Source organism: Alligator mississippiensis, chromosome 10, assembly GCF_030867095.1.
Source record: "Alligator mississippiensis isolate rAllMis1 chromosome 10, rAllMis1, whole genome shotgun sequence".
In the NCBI taxonomy this organism is placed as follows: domain Eukaryota; kingdom Metazoa; phylum Chordata; order Crocodylia; family Alligatoridae; genus Alligator; species Alligator mississippiensis.
In genome coordinates, this window is record NC_081833.1 from 19,779,218 (window position 1) to 19,796,281 (window position 17,064).

The 17,064-nt window shown below is 41.2% G+C and overlaps 1 protein-coding gene across 1 annotated transcript in view; it reads left to right on the top strand.

Annotated features, from left to right (window-relative positions):
* The first annotated feature begins 4,626 nt into the window (after positions 1-4,626).
* RSPH14 (radial spoke head 14 homolog) overlaps positions 4,627-17,064 on the top strand; it is a 226,274-nt gene continuing 213,836 nt past the window's right edge. The window contains exons 1-3 of the mRNA XM_014593674.3: positions 4,627-5,427; positions 7,270-7,372; positions 7,594-7,712. Coding sequence (XP_014449160.1) covers positions 5,229-5,427; positions 7,270-7,372; positions 7,594-7,712 — 421 coding nt within the window. The 5' untranslated portion in view covers positions 4,627-5,228. The remainder of the gene's footprint in view (positions 5,428-7,269; positions 7,373-7,593; positions 7,713-17,064) is intronic.

Below are 17,064 nucleotides of genomic sequence, written 5' to 3' on the forward strand. Positions count from 1 at the left end.
CTCCCCCCCCTTACCCCCCCAAACAAAAACAAAACACTCTCATCTAACTGTCCGTGTGACAATCCTAGTGCAGAAACAGGGCTCAGAATATATGTACGACTTGCCCTCTATCTGCTGTCATAACTCTGTAGACTTCATAGACATTAGGGGCTGGAAGGGACCTCGTGAGATCATCAAGTCCAGCCTCCCTGCCCCAGGAAGTCTGCTGGGGTCAAATCATCCCAGCAAGATAAACATCCAAATGCCTTTTGAATTAATCCAAAGTAGGTGCTTGCACCACCTTTGGGGGGAGTCTGTTCCAGAGCCTGGACACTTGGACTGTAAAGAAGTTTTTCCTAATGTCCAGTCTAAGCCAGCCTTCCAGGAGTTTGTGGCTGTTTGACCTTGTTATCTCTGGGGGAGCCCTGGTGAACAACTGTTTTCCCAGATTCGATGCACCCCCCCTTATATACTTATAGGCAGCCACCAAGTCACCCCTGAGCCTTCTCTTCTCCAGACTGAAGAGTCCCATGCCCCACAGTCTCTCCTCATAAGGCTTGCTCTCTTGGCCTTTGATCATATGAGTGGCTTTCCTTTGGATTCTCTCAAGCTTATCCACGACCCTCCTGAAGTGGGGGGTCCAAAATGGATGCAGTACTCCAGCTGCGGCCTCACTAAGGCAGGGTAAAGCGGGAAGATGACGTCCCTGGTTTTGCTTGAAATGCACTGGTAGATGAGATCTCAATAACACTCAATAACAGATTGAGAATTCAAGGAAAAATTAAAGAAATTATATTGTGCATGGAGAATATTGCACAGCTGAATTTCTTAATCTTCTATCTAAAATTACTGTTTCATTCTCGTCTATATCCAAGTACTTTAAAACAATTGTAGGCTTTCTTGTGTATGCAAAGCTACTGAATAAAAACATGAGTGCAGGATTTGTTGTTGATAGGTCATTCAGCAAAGAAAATCAATTTTTATCAATGTTACAGCCCTTAGGTTAGATCCTGCTTGTTCTGTTCTGTGACTAGTTTAATCAATTACCCCATGGGTGGCCAACCTGAGGTATGGGTGGCACAAGTAAATGGGCTGCCTCCGTATGGCATACAGCAAATCAGGAAGGGGATGGGCAGTGCAGCAGCAGATAGGCAGAAAGCAAAACAGCAAATCAGGCAGGAAACATGGGGATGGAAGTAAAAGGCAGAACAGCAGATCAGGCAGGGAAGACAGAGCTGAAAGCAGAAAGCAGAGCAGCAAGGGAAGGGGATTAGAGTGGCTCTTGTTAGGGGGCGCAGGGAAAATTTGTGGCACAACTGCCAAGAAGGTTGGCCCCAGCTGAATTAGCCTACTTGTGTATGTGTAACCTGAGAAAGATTGGGACCTCTACGTTGGTCCCCTTTGTGGCCAGTGGGGAGAGGTTTAAGATATTAATACTATTTTAAAATAATAATTTTAATATCAAAATGACAATCTTGATTTCTGTATAACAGCTGTACCATATGAGCTCCTTCCTGCATTTTGTCTATTCTGTTCTAGTACATCCTAAGCATATAGACAACTGTCATGTGTACCTTGGCTGAGTCACTGTTCGTCTCCTAGAGCCCGTTCACAAAAAGAAACTATAAACAAAAAAAATCAATGTACCACTCTCAAAGAATCCAAAGAGCAATAGTGACCAAGGTAACCAAACAGGAACAGATTTAAATCGACTGACTGTCTGCATTAGTACCCAGTATATTTACTTTTCACTCCTATTACCCCAGCAAGTAAATCAATAAACTATCTATAAAATGAGGGCAGATGGGCAATGGTTTAAGAAATACAAAGTTTACAAAAATCTTTGAGGGAGATTAGAAAGCTGGTTATAATTATTAGTCTGTACTAAAGCCCAGACTATGCCCTCTGCATTCAAGATTGAAGGGAACTTGGTCACAGAAGGGAAAAGACCTGTTTGCTCCATAAAACACCTCCCCCCACATTTCATCAATGTTTGATACAAAATGGACTCTGTGGACAGTGAAGGAAATGAGGCTAGTCATTCTCTTTCTTTCTACCATCCCACAAGAAAATGAGAAGAAATTATTGCTGACTTTACTATTCCTGAAGGCAACTTCAAAACAGTTCAAGGAGCCCCTGACACCTTGTTTCTGCCAAAAAGTCAGTGGGGAGGAAGAAGAGGCACCAGGGAGATACAGGGTCTTTATAGGGGATCTGTTTTCCAGTGAACTGGGGAAAAATTGTGGGTATTTGGACTACCCCCATCTATACTCCAAAGGGAAAAGTTCATACCCAAATGGAATTAGAGGAAAATTCCACAAACATGGTCAATGGGAATAAGCTGTCTACTGAATAATTTTCTCCCCAGTTTTGAGATGAAAATAAACATTTTTCTGAAAACCATTTTAACATCAACAAGATTTCTGCTGTGGATTTTGATGACAGACAAGTTATCTATTGCTGTTTTGTTTTAATCCTACTGATTGGACTGACCTATACTGTGAAGTTTGTAAAATCCTGTCTAAGATCTTTGGTTATTATAACTGTTATAAAATGTAATAAAACATTCATGGACTTACATATTAGCCACTTTAATTGTGTGGAGGTGACCTCTTTTGTGGCACAAGCTGCATACACAACTTATTTTTCCCTGTGACTAGGAGCATGTCAAAGTCACTAGAGTGAGAACCCAGTGAAAAAGGCAGGTGATCAGATCTGCTTCCTGCCTAACAGTATGCAATACATGCTTCCTGCCTAACAGTCCCAATATAATGCTATACAATTTAATGTATCGTATCGAGAAGGAAAGCAAGAATCTACCCAGAGGTTACAGCAGAACAATCCCCATGAACTCCAGACTTCACGTCAGTGGTAGCTGTTTGGAAAATGGGGAGGACGAACCAGGGGCACAGTCTAGAAATAAGCATGTGGATAGCAAATCTATGCAGAAGTAAAGATACGGGTCCAAACCCCTGTATGGATGAGGAACACCAGCCTATGCAGGGCATTTCTAAAAAAAAGTAATAATTTTACATCTTTTAAAAAAAATTAAAACTTCCATTGCACATTTTGCAGGTTAATTTACAGACTGCAACTCTTAGTTCATTTAAAATAATAGTTGGATCCTTTTCTGATATTTGGCTCCATGTAAGTTTTGTCCTAGGATATTTATTGTGTTACTAAGACATGAAATACAAATGTTGTAAATGATGTTGAATTTACATAGAAGACAAATAAAATTCGTCAAAATAATGGTTACAGGAATCGCAGGTTTGCCTGGCATTATGAAGTGTGTTTTTTATAAGGTGACAAGCTCCTAATGCTACTATCTTCAAGGACTTAAGACTCCCTTAAAAGCTTAAATGTGATATGAATTAACAGCTCCTATTTTTAATTTAAATGATGCATAGCATTTCCTGCTGTCTAAAAGCCTGCTTGCCAAGAAACCATTTCATTAATTGGTTTAAGTACCAAAGCTTTAACATAATTAAATAAATAACACAAATACTTTCAAACTAAAGGCCAAGAAGTTGAACTGTGCCCACTAATTTTAATAACAAACTGTAATTGATTTTAAGTGGAGCAGAAGCAGGGCCTAAACCTTAGTATTCACATATTATTCCCATTTCAGTGGAACAAACTGTGAGAGGAAGGTAAATTGGACTGCACTGGTTTAAAGGGCTGGGGATTTAGTATGATTTTGGTGGGTTTTTTTAAGGAAATAAATTTACACAAGTTATTCTGTCTCACACATTTGATCAGAGGCTATATCAATCTTTAATGTTTCAGAGAGAGCTTAAAATATATTCAACCATTTGGTGCTCCTTTTTACTGACAAACAACACAGTACTGAGGTAGTCTTTGTCTCAAATTTTAATGCAGAAAAATCATTTCACCCTGTGGAAGGTAAAAGTCCAAATCAAAAAGTGGAACAAGATAGATACTCCTGTTTTTGGACATGAAAATAAATCTAGAAATGCTATCATTGTTTCAAGAAGGCAAAGCACACTGCAAAAAAAAAAAAAAAAAAAAAAAAATGCCTCCTGTGATCCTTACAGTAGTTCTGTAAAGTTAATAATTATTATTCCATTTTATAAATGAAGAAACGGAGGCAATAGGCCAAGATGCCAACGGCTTTAGAAAGAACTAGTGGGAGAAGATGGAGCTTTTTGTAGGCCACCTCCTGTGTCATCAGATGCAAGTCGAGAGGAGGTGACACCTCATGACGTAGGTGGTGGCCTGCAAAAGCACAGGTCTCTTTGAATGAGTTAGTCTCTAAGGTGACACCTGCTCTGAGCTCAGGGGGGCATGGCTGGGAGCCCTAACCCAGTTCCCCCCTCCATAACGGGGGAGAGAGAGACTGCGAGGTAATCTCGAGCCCCGCCCGCGCCCAACTGTCGCTCAACGGCTTTCCCCACCGCCCTCCCGCGCCTACGCCAAGAACCGCGCCTATTCTGCAACTCACGCCATCGGCGTCAGCGCTGCGTAGTAACCTGCGGGAAGTGCGTGAGCTGCACCGCTTGCTCAGACGTGGGCGCCCACGTGGGGAAGCTACGCAGATAACGTCCACTCCTATTCCCAGAGCCCGGCGCGCGCGGGCAGCGTCTGCGGTGCTAGGCAACCGGCGCGCGCTGAGGGGAGCAGGGTTGGGCGCTCCAGGGGCAGGCGCTGCGCGAGCGGGGTTTCTTTTCGGACAATTGCATCATTTAGGAACATTTCTGAGAGTTTTTTTTGAAGTTTCTTAAATTTCCTGAGATCTTTTACACTTACACCAGGGTCCTGGCTTATGTGACGGCAGGTCTCTTTAGAAAGCGTTATTATTATTTATTTATTTATTTATTTATTTATTTATTTATTTTTAAAGCTCGTTAATTGCCCTGATTCCAGGTACTCAGGTTCCTTCACATCCCCCGGGGAAGATCCCAGTGCCTGCCAACCTAGCCGCACCCCAATGCCCGGCTTGGCTTTTGGGTGGTTGCAGACAAACCAGGCAAGGAGCAGAGGGAGAGAAGCCGCCCAGGACAGACAGGCTGCCTCTGCCTCTGCCCCACCCCCCCTTTTTTTTTTTTTTTTTTTTAGGTCAGTATTTGCTTTATCCCACCATACCTGCACTTGAGGCCAGAGGGTTTATTCCATGGGAAGGCCGTTCTCTCTCCTCTGGGTACTGTAACGGCCATCCTTTTGGGGGTGGAATTGCTATTGGGGTGTCCTTATTTGTGCAAAGAGAAGGCAGCCATTAGCAGTTGGAAATGGCACACGCTTGTATCTCAGCCTACCTCCCCCCTGACACTGACCCCACTAAAGCGCCCATCGCTTTTGGGGAGAGGGCCCTTCCTAAACTGAACGAGGAGTTACAGTCCCCCGAGCTGCTGACCCGGCAGCAGGCGTTGATGGCCCTGTGTGACCTGGTGCATGACCCAGAGCACGTCTACCAAGCCATGAAACTAGGTAAGTGATCTGCAGTGCTACAAACTTGCTGGGAAGAACTAGTTAGATGCTCCACTTGCTTCTTCATGACATTTAAAGAGGTCTGTAATGCGAGCGTGTTTTCCCTCCTGCTTATTTTTAGTTTAGAAATGGAAGGGATGCCCTGCCTGCCCTTTCCTGGCTTGCTGCCGGTGCTCTGAGGGGCATGAATGTGGAATATGAAATTTCCTCCCCTTAAATGAACAGTTGAGGCTGACATCTTTTCTTCTAAGATGTTTACTCTGACATTCAAGTAAATGTAAATAAAAACATCATGAATTAGTCCAAACAAAAAAACCACTTCCCCCAGTTATCTACAAAATGTCATTTTCATGCTGGCCTAATCCCATCGTTTTTCCTGTACTCAATATCTCTTATAGGATAAATGAAGTGGTGAATACCTGAATTTCCAATCATGTAAAAAGACAAACCACAAAAAATATATTGGCTCTGAAGGAAAGGATAAGAGGGGGTAGGTGGTAAAGCGAGACAACACACCTTTCAAGTGATTATAAAGCAAGAAAATAGGGCCAAAACAATCAGTGTTTTTCCTTTGTTGACCATCTTATATTTCTTCCAAATTTAATTTGTTTGTCTATTAGCTTTATATGCCACCTTTCCCAACAAATGGTTCAGACAGCATATAAACTACTGCTCTCCCAACAAAGGCTCAAAACTAACATAGTTCAAGACTGATGGTGATGCTGCTGTTCTCACTCATATCTGGGCATAAAAGACTACCCATACAATAAACTTTTTAGGGCCAAGCCCCTGACCCTGCTGCAGGATAAACTGTTATATCCACATGGAGTCCTACTGACATAACTGGGATTCTGCACACAATAAGGGTCCAAGCTAGCAGAGCCTGTTGGAAAAATAAGTATAAAGGCTTGATGCACATTTTAATTACTATGGAATAAAAGAATTAAACACTGAAGCCCGGCTTACAAAACTGATAGCAGTCAGTTTAGTTACTCTTAGCTATCTATCTGCTCTTCAGTGGATAATATGGATGGTTAAGAGAACATAGCGCTGCTGGAGGGTTCAAACAGCTGTGTCTTAAGCAAAGGATGTTTGGGGATTGTAGAGTTAAGGTGCAGGTTAAGAGACTAAACCAGTGGCATTCCATTAAAGTTTGAGCTGAAAGACAATCTGAATTATTCCACACCCATTTGCATTGCATAAAAGCACCTCTGTTTTCCTATACTTTTCACTTCCAATATTTGGCTGCATATTTTCCTCAGGTCTAGCTAGCCATCTTGTGAATGGCCTGCCAAAAGCAAAAAAAATGGATGAAGCAAACTCATTCCTGGCACAGCACCACTGAACTCAGTCTTGTATGTACTTTTGGTACTTAAGTTCTTGCACACATAACTATTTAATAATGATAAAGATGGAACCTTAAGATTTGCCACCACTCATTTTTTGTTCCCTCCTCTTCTAGTACTTCCTCTAGTCAGGAGTATTCGCCATTTGGAAGTTGTTTAACTCCAGTTGCAGGGATAATGTGAGATTCTTTTTTTTACTTTTTCATCCTGTGTTAAATCTGGCCATTTATGATGCTAGCTTTATTGAGCATATTGCATCTATTTTTTATGCATTTCAGTTGTGAAAATAAAGTTTGGGTAATAGGTAGCAATTTTGGTGATACTTAACTTTGGAAGTCACTTTGCTTTCTGACTTTTCTGAGTCTAACTGTTAGGACAGGATATCGAATCCATCTAGTTAATCTTTTAAACTGTGCACTAAATTGCTTATCATTGCAATTTTAAGCCAACACTGAAGTAAATAAATACTAACAAATGAATCTGTTCTGTTTTCCAGGCTTCTTGGATAACCTGAAGTATCTGCTGGTAGATCAAGATAGTACTGTTCGACAAAAAACAACAGAAATCCTATATATTATGGCTAATCATAATGTTGGAAGGTAGGTATAATTTTAAAGTTTACTGCATGGCACCGGGGAGCTGATATGTAGTGGAAATCTCAGTGAGGCAATTCAGCAGCAGAATTTCCAACTTTCAGCCAGACAACTGTAACATGCTGATACGCAACAGAGCTTCAATTAAATTATTATACCTTGATGAGATTTGTGAGTTTTATTATGGTTTAAATAAATCTCTCCTAAATCTATCTCTCTGTCTGTAGGTATGGTTTTATAGAAAATGAAGTCATTCCTGCTCTGGCCCAGCTCTTGAATGATCCAGTAGATATCTGTCGGAAAAACATGCACCGGGCATTTGAAATGATGGCAGAATTGCCAGCCGGTAAGAATTTGTTTTTAATTGAAATTTGTCTCAGAGGACTCACGAGGTACTTTGACTTTGCAAGTGAGATGCCACTTCATTTAAATATATATTTAATTGATTAAATACTCAGTAGGCCAAAGCAGATATCTAAATTAATTTTATTCCCAAAATAATTTACAGCTCTATTCAGTTTCCTTAAAAAGTCCGTTTATAAGTAGTAATTTTTTCTTGCTGATTTTAAGCTAGTGTCTTGTTCTGATAAGTTATGATTTGGTTATCCTTGAGAACATTAAAAGGTATGAATGTTTTGTTGCTTTTGAGGGGAAGAATTACGTTGCATGAAACTGTTATTGCACTAGTCACGCTCTTAAAAATTGTTAATTCATTTTATAATAGCAGTGTGAATTCTTACTTAAAAAGGTAAAGGCGCAGATGGGTCTTTGTATTGTGATATTAGTGATAGTAGTAAATAGATATTTCTTTTGGGGCCCCATCCTGCAAATGCTTACTCATAAAGTTGTAGTGCGCAAGTTTGTCATTACCCTGAAATAGAATAGTTTTCTGAAAGCATACTGTTAGGTTTACAATAATTTGGATTTTTTAAGAAGTATTAGCTTTACAGCTGAATACAAGGCATGACCTGTGGCCTAGTAATGCAGCTGACCACAAGGCAGAATGATAGCTAGGCCTTTGCTTGTGTCAAGTAATCATTTTAACTGTACCAAGCATTTTCTGAGTTAAAAAGTGAATCTGTGTCTGCGTGCTAAAAAAAAATCAGCTACAGCAAGAAGTAAGATAAGACAGAGAAACCATTGTTTGAGCTTACTGGTTGTGTCCTTGAGAAGTATCTTCTACTGTGTAAGGTTTTGCTAACATAATGTTACTGTTACTTAACTTTTAGCTTTTAAAAAGTGCTAGTTCAGCTTAATAGAAATATGCTGTTACAAAGATTTGTAGAGCACCGCCCCAAATATTGCTTTTTGTTAACCATATAGTCTTGCTTTGTTGTAAGAAGTATAAAAGATTGCCTCACCGTTGAGGGGGGCCATTTTGCCTTTTGCTGGCTTTATGGTCTTTGCTCGAGCAAATAAACAGCTGTCTTTCTTTACCCGCGTTGTCTGTCAATCAAATTACAGCTAGACAATGGACCTTAGGGAGATTTCTCCCACCACAAAGTTAACCCCATTGATTTAATGGAGATGATTTGCATAAGGACAGTTCACTTGCATAATAAGGGGCAAGATTGAATCCTTGAATTTGGATTTCAGAAACTGGTGCTGAATATAAGTTTCCTTATTTTTTCTGTGACAATGTCTCTTCAAGAGGGGAGGGGTTTAAAAGCCCGTCACACAAGGGGGCCTGATTTTAGCAACATGTAAGGATTGTACTGGAAACCCAAGAGACATGGGCCAAATTTCTCTGGTAAAGGAGCATCAAGATCCTATATAAATTAGGCTCATGCTTCTCCATACCACCTTTACAGCTCTGGCATAAGGGACAAATCAGTGGCAGAACAGGCATGCTTATAGCATCAAGCACTGCAGAGGTTCTGTGCTATTTTATATATGATCTAAACCAGTGGTTCTCAATCTTTTTTGTACCGGGACCCATTTGTAAACATCGATGGTCAGTCCTGACCCAGTAAACAGTGTAAGTAGCTAGCCTCCTGCCAGTCTGCAAGGTGAAACTCACTGTTTCCCACGTTTTTCTCATTTAAAAGGAGAAAATCTGATTTTCCACATTTTTCCTATGATTTTCGTGACCCTTTCATATATTCTTGCGACACACTTTTGAGTTGCAACGCACAGGTTGAGAAACACTGACCTAGACTGCTGTTTTCTTTTTTCTAAGACTTTCTTTCCATCATAAATATTTGGCCTTAGTTTTTGGTTCTTTTGTCTCCAATTGTTAATACCACTCATTTCTGTATGAAAGACTTAACAAGTATAATGGTATCGGTAGAAAGTTTCCATTTAAAATCCATTGTATTAAGACAAATTTGGGTGGAAGACTTCTACCATTGTAGTAGTGTTTAAAAGGCACAGAATGAATGTTTAAAAACAAACAATTACTGAGCAAGCATGCTTGAATTATAGAAAAGACTTATACGTGAGTGCAACCATTGTGAAGTCCAAAGTGAATAAATCATTAGGGCTCTGTGAAGCTTTGGGTGCTGATTCAGTTCAGAGGAGATTCAGCCCGATTTGGCGGCTAATATCTGTGAATCTGAATCAAATCAGGAGACCAGTAAGAAGGTCCAAATTGATTTGAAGCTCTCTGAATTGATTTGGAAAAGATTTGGAGAGCTTTGGAGATTTGAGCAGTTCCTGTTCACCACCGCAGGGAGCTGGACCCAGACTCCGTGTCGGTAAGTAGGGGGCAAAGGGGACGGGGGTTGGAGGAGGGGACCATGGTGTACCCCCACCAGGCTCCACCCCCTGTCTGCTTCCCCAGCCCCCTGAGTGCCCCCCACCTGCTCTCCCAGGCTTCTCCATGATTGCCCCACCTGGCCCCAGCTCCTGGTTCTTTAAAAAAAAAAAAAAAAGCCAGGCACTCCCTGGTTGCTGCAGTAGCCATCAGGACTTCTGGGGGCTCTTGGAAGAACCCCCCACACAGCATGGGGCAGCGGCGGGTAGCAGGTAGTGGGGATAATACCGCCCCCCCCCCCCCCCCCCACTGGCAGGAGCCAGTGAGTGATGGGTTTTGTTTTTTTTTAAAGAGCCTGGAGGCTGGGGCCAGGTGGAGCAGCCCTTGATGGAGCTGGGAGAGTGGGCGGGAGATGGGGCCTGCTTGATTCAGCCGATTTGGCAGTGGCCAAATCTCTAAAACAGATTTGGCCAAATTGATTCAGGACAGTGATTCAAATCACCAAATGGAATCACTTTCCTCCAAATCAGCCAAATCTGAATCCAAAGTGAATACTAGCTGCTTCGCACAGGCCTATATATCATGTAAAAGAAAAACCTAGTCTTTAAAAAAACCCACAAGAAAACGTTTTTGTGATTCCTTTACAGTGGATATGTGCACATAAGATAATCATGTTAAAGTTGAATAATTTAACATTTTTATCTGCAATATTCAATCTTCTTACTGACTTTAAAATTTGCTGAAAAGGTCATGCATTGTAACATTTTTAATGTGTCTTGGCCCATCAGTGTTCAACTACCTTTAAAATCTGGTCCTTAGCTCTGTGGTTCCAGATTATATATAATATTCTGTGGTACTTCTAGAGAATTTGTGAGAGCAGAAAATGTCACAGAAGGAAATTGAGCTGTTTGCTTCACAGCAGATTTTTGTGTTTAAAGGATCACTGTTAAGTCTAGGTGGTTTAACATTAGTAGGAAATCAGCAAACAGGTAATAAATATGTGATATCCACGTACATTTCCATTTGCTGTTCTTGAACGCTTGATTCTTCTGAAGTGGCAATACATTGAAATGGCCAAAGCAAGCAAGATTCTTGTATATCCTTTTTAGGACAGAAGAAGAATAGTTTAATATCTAGACACACATAAGCAAAAATAATTAAAAATGGAATAAATTATATTTTTATTCATTTAAAGTTCATTTATGCAGCCAGTGTAAAGGAAAGGGTCTTTAATATTCTAGTAAATGGAAGTTATGTAATATGTTATGCATAAAGTCTTATTCTTTTTGTTTTCAACTTTGACTATGCTGCCAGTAGAAATTCACTTTGCAGTAGAACATTATGGTAATGTACCATAAGTTATAAGTCAAATGTGTGCCAAAGAAGGCATGGGGTTACTGTTACTGGTATAGGATCATCTGTCAGAGAAGCCTGAATGTCAGTAGTATTCTAGCCTTCATTTTAGGGAACAATTTATGTTCATGATATGGCAAGGATGTTGGTGACTACTGTTAAACATGTCTGAAATGGACAGACAGTTGCAAACCTAACTGAAGCTGGGCTTTGTTACATAGATATGCTTTATTAAAACACAGTTAAGTGCTTTTGAGGGTAAGATACCTGAAACTATAGGTACCATTACCCAAAACACAGGCCTCCTAGTCAGAAGCTAAGTTATGTAAGTGGAAAAGTTTCACTGGAGGCTAATGGTAAATACAGGGAACTGCAGATTAGAACCAGCCAGAGATGGGCAGAAAGAAATAAGAAAAGGAACATATAGTTCAAATACCTTGTTGTAGCACGTAGTTAAAACAGGGAAGTTTTTACTCTTTGTATTTGGTATTAGAAGATTATTTACATGGAGTTTGGTTTCTAAAGAAAAAGTTGGTAAATTGTTACATTTTTCTCAGAACATGCAAATACTGCTGTCTGTACTGCACATAAATCAACTTGTCACTTTTTAGGCCCCGATCCTGAAATGAACTCTTTGGGAATATTTGCCCTCCCCACTTGAGCTCATTGCAGGATTGAAGACTTGGTTTGTTTGGATTTATAGCTGGTGGGCTTAAATTGCACCCCACCCCCCCAATGGCGCTCCTGATCCAAGTTCGTTAACCTAGTCTAAGAAAGGGTTAACCCAATCTTGATCTAAGGTAGTGCACCTACTCAGGTGGTCTCTCTCATAAACACCTGCATACATTTGTAGTGCTGCTTCGGGGCTGGGAAAGCCCAGCCACTCACCTTGGTGCTACACTATTTCCACCTCCCTCACCCTGATTTGGCTTTTTTAGCACTCTGAACCCATCCCCATCCCACAGACCTGCAAGCCCCTCTCTGATCCCACCCACCTCTCCTCCAATTTGAGTTACTCACACCAGTTCCCCCACGCAGCTCCTTAGAGTGGCAAATGACTGCACACACCCTTCTAAACTAAGTACAGATTAAAAAGCCCAAGGCTGAATTAATTTAGTCTTTGCAGATTAGTCTAAAATGCTAAGATTGAACCAATAAACAGATGAACCAACATTTTCTTTTGATTCAGGATATGCAGCCACGTGCCTTCAGTGGCTGAAGCCAGAAGCCGGGGGGCACTAGAGCACAGTTCTATGGCACAGAGCCATCATGGGCTGTGTGTTTGCTTTCTCTTCTTGTTTCCCCCTACTTCCCCCCTGGGTTGCTTATCATTTCCTCCTGCTTCCAAGTGCCCCTGGGATTTGTAGTCTACAGTCACAGCCAGCACTAAGTAGGGCTGCGTGAAGCTTCATTCCCTGATTCGACTCGGCAGAGATTCGGCCTAATTCAGTGGTTGAATCTCTGAACCCGGATCAAATCAGAGGACCTTTTAATTTCTCCAAATCGAACCGGAACCCTCTGAATCAATTTGGCGATTCGGACATAGACACAGGTTTAAATATTTTTTCTACATACCTTTAGGTAGCAGGGGCTCATGAATGCTGCGATGCTGGGGCGCATGGAGTGTTTCACAGAAGCACGGGGGGCTCTCCACTGTGCTCAGCAGCAGACCTGGGAGTGGATCAGAAGCACTTCCAGTCCACTTTTAGGTCTGCTGGGGAAAGCGCAGGGGCCCCTCCCAGCTCAGTGACTGCTGCCTTCTGGGTCTGTGGGGGGGGCACCTGGCGTCCTCCCCACAGCCAATTGCCAAGCTGGGGTTAGTGCAGGGGGGCCCCCCCTGCTCACTCCACAGCAGACCTGGAAGTGGACCGGAAGTACTTCCAGTCCAATTCCAGATTCACCGCCAAGCACGTGGAGGGTCCCCCCCGAGGGACACTCCAAGCACCCCAGCATCGCAGCGATCACAAGCTGAGCCTGCTACCTCAAGGTATGTAGAAAAATCTTTTAAAGCTGTGTCTATGTCTGAATCTCTGATTCTCTGAATCAGTATCGAATCTTCAGATTCAGATTTAGCCGAATCAAATCAGGGACAGTGATCTAAATCCACAGATCGAATCACTGTCCCTGATTTGGGCTGAATCCAAATTGAATAGGGCCTGCTTTGCATACCCCTAGCACTAAGTAAACAGGGCAGCTCTGTACTCAGGGGAAAGGAAGTTTAACCGCACTCCCTGGCCCCAGACCCCAGCAGGGGTTTGCCTGGGAGGGCCAGTAAGCCAGCCCTCACTGCTGCAGCTAGGGAGCAGAGGGGCAGGACCAGCCCTGCTCTCTGGAGCAGACAGCACAGCATTTTGCAGCCCTGGGCTGGGATGCTGGGGGACTCTGATTTAACTTGAACCAGGAAGGGGTCTGGGACAGAAGTTTCATAAACTAGTTTGACCTAAATCAGTTAAGTCTGGTTCAACCAGGTTGATCTTAAACCAATTTCAGCCATTTTGAAACTGATTTATGTGCATTGAACTTCTGTTCTGTTACAGGTTTAAATCTGTTCCTGATCACTTAAACTGGTTTATGTATAACTTTTGTCTATACCTCTAGTCTAAGCTGCATAAATGTAGACTGCATGCAGCAAAAGGCTCTATGCACTCTAGGCTGGAGTGGTTACACTGATAGTTTAAAGCTAGCTCAGATATGAAACTACATGAGCTGCAATCATACCCAAGGATCCAAAGGTTAATATACCCTTAGAAGATTTTCAACAGAAATACCAAGCTGAAGATTTTGAAAAATGACTAGTGACAGTGCTTAGTAGGGGTGTGTGAAGCAGGCCCTATTCAATTTGGATTCGGGTTCAGCTCAAATCAGGGACAGTGATTCGATTAGTTGATTCAGATCACTGTCCCTGATTCAATTAATCTGAATCCAAATTTGAAGATTTGATGCTGATTCGGAGAATCAGTGATTCGGATATAGACACAGTTTTAAATGTTTTTTTTTATATACCTTGAGGTACCAGCACAGCCGTGATTGCTGCGATGCTGGGGTGGATCGAGTGTCCCACAGGAGTGCGCGGGGGAGGGGGGGGGGCCTCCATGTGCTCGGCGGTGAACCTGGAAGTGGACCGGAAGTACTTCTGAGGCCTTCTGAATCATTAGTTACTTTTGAAAATTCATATCTTGCACTTTCTCTGTGCACATTTTACCAGCAAACATCTGCCTAAGGCACAAAAGCTCTTCTGATCATTTTCCTATCAAACTGTGACACACCAACTGCATGCCAAATAAACTCATTTCATTAGTAAACACTCCCTGTGGTACACTTGATCCAACAGTTGTATGTTTAGTGACTGTCCTAACAAAGTCTCTGCCAAAGCTCCTGGATTTTGTGGCATTTCAGTGTGGAGGACTAGAAATTTTGGGGCAGCTTTTAAGCGGAAGGTATGAATCATACAAATTCCTTGATAATAGATTCACTTTATTTTACACTCTCTAAATTTTCAAAGCGCTACAGAACTTTTAATTGAAAATGCATTGACTGCATTATTCCATCCAGGAAGAGCACACACCAACAGCTGAAACTTCCTTAGCCTGACGAAGGGTTTTTGAACCCGAAAGCTTGCTTAATAAATATTCTCCAACTATTTGGGTTGGTCTAATAAAAGATATCAAATTCACCCAAGGAACCTTGTCTGCTTATGTCCTTAGACCAACACGGCTACAACCTAAACCCCTGACTACATTATAGAAGTTGTCAAGGGAAAACTGGAGTTTTGGCAGCCTGGGAAAGAATATTTCTTTTGGCAGCAGCAAGGCACAGGGGGAGCTTGGGGGTAGCAAAATAACCACTTAAGGTCTATATATTTCTTCTAAAGTCACCAGCAATTGAGTTTACATTGTAGGCATTTAAATGTTCCACATTACATTTCTAAATGAATGATTCAGCGAGATGAATGGCTTGATTTACAATTCACTTTAAAGATCAGCAGGTACTCAAAACTGCACAGGACTAAGCCTATTTTGTAAAATATTTCTATTGTAACTTCTATAAATATTTTAACTCATTATATTACTATTTGCTTACAAAAACACTAGTTAGAAGATGTTTTCTTTCCTAATATTTTAAAGTCAAATTCTATGGGGTTGCTGAGTAACTAATACATGTGGATTTCAGTGGGCAGTGAGGATACTTACTTTGCTTAAGGATCAAACCCTTCCTTTAGTTTTCTGTACACAAAGCTGAGTGAATATATGGAGCTGGGTACTAGTACTCCCCCAGAAGGAATATTTAACTTTCAAGTTTAAGTTTGTTCATAGGTTACCTGGAAGTTTTAGCTGCATTGGTAAAATTGCTTTTTTGTTCACTCTGTATTTTTGTAATAGAGATCTGATAAACTGATGCAAAAACCTCAGTTTGTAATTTTAATTTTATGCTTGACAGACAAATGGTACAATAGTAGAACCTGCTTTCAAAATAGTTATTTTTCATGGTGCATTATCAATTAAAAAAACATCTTTTACTTTTGGAAGAATCCCTAAAGAAAAGATTTTATATAGTTGCACAAAGAGTAAATTGGTTTAGGTTTCAATAGAATAGTTATTTCCATCCAATGAAATAATGTGGTAGTAAGCAAAATTGGCTCATGGTGGTGCCAAAACATAAAACATTGCTGCTAAAAAATTCCACATCAATGAAAATTCACTGGTAGAGCATACCATAGTAATCTCTGGGCCATCACTGGTCATACAGAGTAAACCGATTCCCCAAATCAAATGTTCAGTACATTTAACTAGTTACTAATTACTGGAGCTCTCAGAGAAGAAGGAAGAGAGCAGATGCAGATAATTGGCAGAGATGAGAGAGAGTGAGAGAGAGATTTACAGAGCTATGAAAACTACTGGGTTGTGAAGTAGACTGCTATGCATAAAATTTTCATGTGCACTTGAGATATAATAGGAATAGGCAGAATTGCTGAATCCCGAAGGACCATGTTTCGTGGATGTATTTTATTCACTTTGAACATTTGCACCCAAGCCCATTATAGTTGCTGAATTTAGACTCTGTATCAGTGCTGGCCACAATTTCCCTAGTTTTCCTATGTCAGAAGTTGGACTATTGAGAAAAACAGGATATAATCATTTATCATCTGAACCTCTTGTTCAATTCTCAAGAAAGAAGTTGGATCTCCAGTATTAATCTTCCTATAACTTGAACTATACCTAAGCAAGCTTATATCTTTATTAGAAGTTTCATTTCTGCTTCTCTGGTCTATATCAGAGTTTTGACCAAGACCTCCACCTGCTAATTTCTTTTTTGCTATTGAATGCTTCAGTGACTGCAGGTTTTCGCCTTTTAAAAGTCTTAAACCAGGGTCCCTTTAGTTTTCAGTTAAACTAGATGTTGATATATACACCACTGAGTACCTTTGTTGTGGGGATGGAAAATGGCCATCAGTCCATCAAGGGAATTTGCGGGAAAAAGTGCAATAAAAAAATCTGGTGGCAATATCCAGGACTGGTGCTGGCTTAGGGAGGCCAAGGACATGCACTGATTTAGCACATTACCCAAAACACAACAGAACCTGCCTGATGGGGGTTCATCCCTGCAAGGGGCCATGAACTGCAAGGAACAAAGAAGTAAGTTATATTTTTGT